General features: G+C 29.2%; 1 protein-coding gene across 1 annotated transcript in view; it reads right to left on the bottom strand.

Moving 5' to 3' along the window:
* Nucleotides 1-671: 671 nt before the first annotated feature.
* LOC135211248 (uncharacterized) overlaps nt 672-5,000 on the bottom strand; it is a 66,975-nt gene continuing 62,646 nt past the window's right edge. The window contains exon 5 of the mRNA XM_064244539.1: nt 672-2,706. Within this exon, the coding sequence (XP_064100609.1) occupies nt 2,612-2,706 (95 nt within the window). The 3' untranslated portion in view covers nt 672-2,611. The remainder of the gene's footprint in view (nt 2,707-5,000) is intronic.

The following is a 5,000-nucleotide window of genomic DNA, read 5'->3' as shown; positions in this document are numbered from 1 at the left end:
GATTCATTTAATATTAATATATATATTAAATATATATATATATATATATAAATATATATATATATATATATATATGTGTGTGTATATATCATATATATATATACAATATATATATATATATATATATATAATATATATATATATATATATATATATAATATATGTGTGTATACATATACATATATATATATATATATATATATATATATATATATATATATATATATATATATATATATAATATATATATATATATATATATATTATATACATATATCAAAACGATATATATATATATATCTTATCTATATATATATTTATATATATATATATATATATATATATATAGATGCATATATGTATATATATATATATATATATATATATATATATATATATATATATATATATATATATATATATATTATAGTATATATATATATAGATATATATATATATATATATATATATATATATATATATATATATATATATACATATATATATATATATATATATATATATATATATATATATATATATATATATATCAAAACGGAAAAGCACAGGGGTTGTGATTGACATTTTAACAGGAAGTATGGTATATCTATATACTACTAATTATATATATATATATAATATATACTACTATATACTATATATATCTACGTGTAGAGCTAAAAGCTTTTGTGTTTAAACATTTACCTATTATAATATTTACATATTATTTTCACGATAGCGCGCATATCCACATCAAAATCCAATCGTTTAGGTTTTTTAAATATTCATGAAAGAAAAATGAGGAGACGAATAAAAAAATTTCATAATTACCATCATGGTTTTGAAATCCATTTAACTCTGTGAGACTATATTTCAGTTTGAGACATAAACAAAAGATGAAATAGTTTTTTTGATATGATACACATTTTAAATAAACAGTTTTGTAAAAATACGAACTCTCGACTTTACAATATACACATTTTGATTTCATATGCCAATGAAACTGACATGCGTTAAGCATTTCAGAATAGGCCTAAAGACAAAATAATTGTAGCATAAAATACGTTTACTACAAATATAAAGGTAACGAATTATTTGGCATGAGTTAAAAATTTCAATTGGGACCTATGAGACAATTCTAACATGGAATAAGTTTTCTACATGTAAAATTAAGAATGATCGTTGAAGTAAGGTAAACACGATTTTTTTTTTTTTTTTTTGATTGCCAAGAGACGTAGAAGAAATTCTATAATGAGTTCAACTCACAGAAAAAAAGAAAAAAGAAAAACTGGTTTTCTTCTATTTCACACTAACACACTCGTCACAATTGAACTTTAAGCGCTACGCTGAACACGCCACCTTGACAATCATTATGATATAACTCTTGAGCGTTGATATAGCACGCTGCTTTATTTTTCACCACACAACAAATATGATCTCACGCTTAAAACAGCATGATGGCTTTTGACCCAAAATCACTTTCTTCGTGTCAACTTTTCTGAAAACTTCATTTCACCTCCTGGCTATCTATGACTTCATTTTAAGCTAAGACGACTTAAAGTTCAGGTTTCCTTGGGTGTTATCTCACAATTTCCTCAAAAGCAGAGGACGTAGCCGATGACATTCGGGGCAAATGAGGTCAGGAGTAGTGACAGCGACGACAGAGCAGAGCCTCGCACATGATCTGTTCACTTCTCACGTTATCGGTGCTTCGAATCTCGAGTGAATCCGGTTCGAAACGATGAGGCCGAATGAAGCATATTCTAAACAAACGTGTTTCTATTTAAAGATCCAACATCTAACAGCTAAGTACTCAGTTTCCACTCGTCATTCACCAGAATAAGGTTCGTGACTATGAATGGCGACTGCTACACACAGTAGTTTCAGAGCAATGTTGCCATATTCAGTGCACCACCAAGTGAACAATTAGACTCCTCTTTTCTGCTTCGCGAAGCGTCTCATCACATTCCGTTCCAGGTGCGATTGCTGAGCTGTTGAAAAATATACGCTACTATATATCAATATTGAGAGATGTGTTTCCATTGCACGGTATTGATCAGTAGATCCGAGAGAATTTTGACACTGTGGGAAGGCTGTGGTATACAAAAATCTCACCTCACGAATAGAAGCAACGAGGAACAGCGGAATACAAACACGCAGACGGTTTAGAAAAACAAAACAAAAATCTACCCTGTGTATAAGGAATCACAACGTGATTGCAGCTCAGTTATCGGTGATGTATTTACAAGACGAGGAGGGCGCCATTTGGCATTTCTAGTTATTGATTATCGTCATTATATATATCTATATATTTTATGTTCACGCACGCCTCATGACATCACAGCTTAAACTAATGATAACACAATACTCGCAATATTCGACAAAACACGGGAGACCGCGCAGTCTCTTACGATGTAGGGTATAGAAGCTTATATAAAAAAAAAACCGGGAAGATTTCTCCGAACGTCAGGAGAGACTCAGAAAGGAAGAAAGTAACCGGAATTACCATATACGCAAACACGATCCACTATACGAGTAGCGTAGCCCAACTCTACAGTAATGAGGCGGGCCGATACACATTCATAATGTTATATTCATTTCCATGCCAGCGTTATAACCAAGGTGACAGAACTGTCACGCGGAGAAGCTGCACGGACAGAATAGCTGCCGAAGCCATCAGGAATGTTGAGGGTCTGGCACTGTGACCTGTTGGAGAAATAAAGGAATTCGTTATTCTTGGGTATTTTGAGGTGAAAATAAAAGAAAAGTACATTTGCATCCGACAGAGGAAAGGGTATTGCATTTTACTGTTCATTTGCATATCATATCTGTACACAAACACACATACAAAGAAATACAATAAAGTCTGACAAAAGTAAGACACAGGGAGTTGATGTGATTATATTGCTGAATGCTGCAGCATCATTGGAGGTAATATGCCTAAGTTGCTGACCAGATTTCGTAAGGTATATTGGGGTGAAGAAAAGGTCCCCGTGGAATGGTGAGATAAATCAATTTTCCATTTACTTAAATTGAAGCTGATTTAGGAAGCTGTGATAACTTTAGTGATATAAAGTTATCTGATATACAGGTAATGGTGTATGGTAGGATTCTGATTACTAGAATAATTGATATGGCCAAAACTCGGCTAGTTATGGAATTATAGATAAAGAAAAGCAGCACTTATGAATTGCGTTTCCCAACTAATAATTTTATGGGTAAAGAACAGTTATATGTATATGTGTGTGTATAATATATAATATATATATATATATAGTTATATATATATATATATATATATATGTATATATATATATATATATATATATATATATATATATATATATATATATATACATATATACATATACAATAAATAACGAAAGTCCACGTGCTTAAGAATATCATAAAATCCACGTAAGGAGGCGAGTGAAAAACGGTACTTGTAACAAGTACTTGTTCCAAGTTCATATGTGTTTTATATATAGATATATTATATATATATATATATATACTATATATATATATATATATATTATATATATACATATATATATATATATATATATATTATTATACCTATATATATAATATATATATATATTAAACATATTGAACTTGGAACAAGTACTTGTTACAAGTACCGTTTTCACTCGCCTCCTTATATATATATATATATATATATATATATAATATATATATATATATATATATAATATATTATATATATATATATATATATAATAACATATATATATTATATAATATATTATATATGATATATATATATATATATATATATAAACTCTCAAACCTAAAGTACTAAACACATACACATGGAGAAAATGGACAGGAATAGCTAGGTAAATGCTAGCAATGGTAATATTCCCTGAATACTTTCACGTAATTACATCTGTATCCCAGGATATTTCATGGCCTACTGCAAACGCCTGTACTGTGATAGCTATTCTAAAAAATTTTGATCTTTTCCCTTTAGCCACAGGACAAGTGCTTGTATTAATCCTCTGCTTGTAAAACAGCCAAATCGAAGGACCATGCTTGGAGACCTTCAGTAATGCCATTATTACAGACTCGGTGATCACATTAACAGACGTCAGAAATTAGTTGATAAATGCCCGAGGTAACATGAATCATGTTAAAAATTGAATCTGCACCGCATAAAAGCGTCTTTGGGCAGGAAGAACAGGGTTTTATTGGAAGGGAGTATACTGTCCGGAAACTTTCTGAAGTAACCCTTGGCAATAAACGTCCGTTTTATACGTACTACCGCTGACGCTACACTTTCCAGCATTTACCCCTGACTTACTCTTGGCTGGTAATGGTATTTCGATTAACTGTACTGTATCATCTCTCTCTTCTCTCTCCCTCTCTCTCGCTCTCTCTCTCTCCTCTCTTTCTCTCTCTCTCCTCATCTCTCTCCTCTCTCTCTCTCTCTCTTTATATATATTATTAATTAAGCACGTGGACTTTCTTTCGTGTATATATATTATATATTATATATATAATATAATAATAAAATATATATTATATGTATATGTATAGATTATATTATAGATATGATTTATTTTATTTGATATATTGTATAATTATTATATAATATATATATATATAATATTTTTAAAAATATATATATCCTATATATATATGTATATATATAATATATACTATATATAATAACACGTCGAGCTACGAGGGCTACAAGTGTCCTTTAATATCTAATTCGCTTTACCTCGGATTAGTATATTTTCATATATGTCAACCGAAGGGGGATTTTTTAGTCGATAAGAAACTTGTCGGCACACGGGCGCGAACCAGATATTAAAAGACATTTGTAGCTCGATGTATGTATATGAAGCACGGTAATGTGATATGACTCATACATCCTTTATATATATATATATATATATATATATATATATATATTATATCATATATATATATATATATACATATGTATATATATATATATATATTATAAA

Source organism: Macrobrachium nipponense, chromosome 4 (assembly GCF_015104395.2).
Source record: "Macrobrachium nipponense isolate FS-2020 chromosome 4, ASM1510439v2, whole genome shotgun sequence".
NCBI lineage: Eukaryota > Metazoa > Arthropoda > Malacostraca > Decapoda > Palaemonidae > Macrobrachium > Macrobrachium nipponense.
Note: the sequence above shows the minus strand (reverse complement) of the source record. Positions and strands in the feature narration are given on the sequence as shown.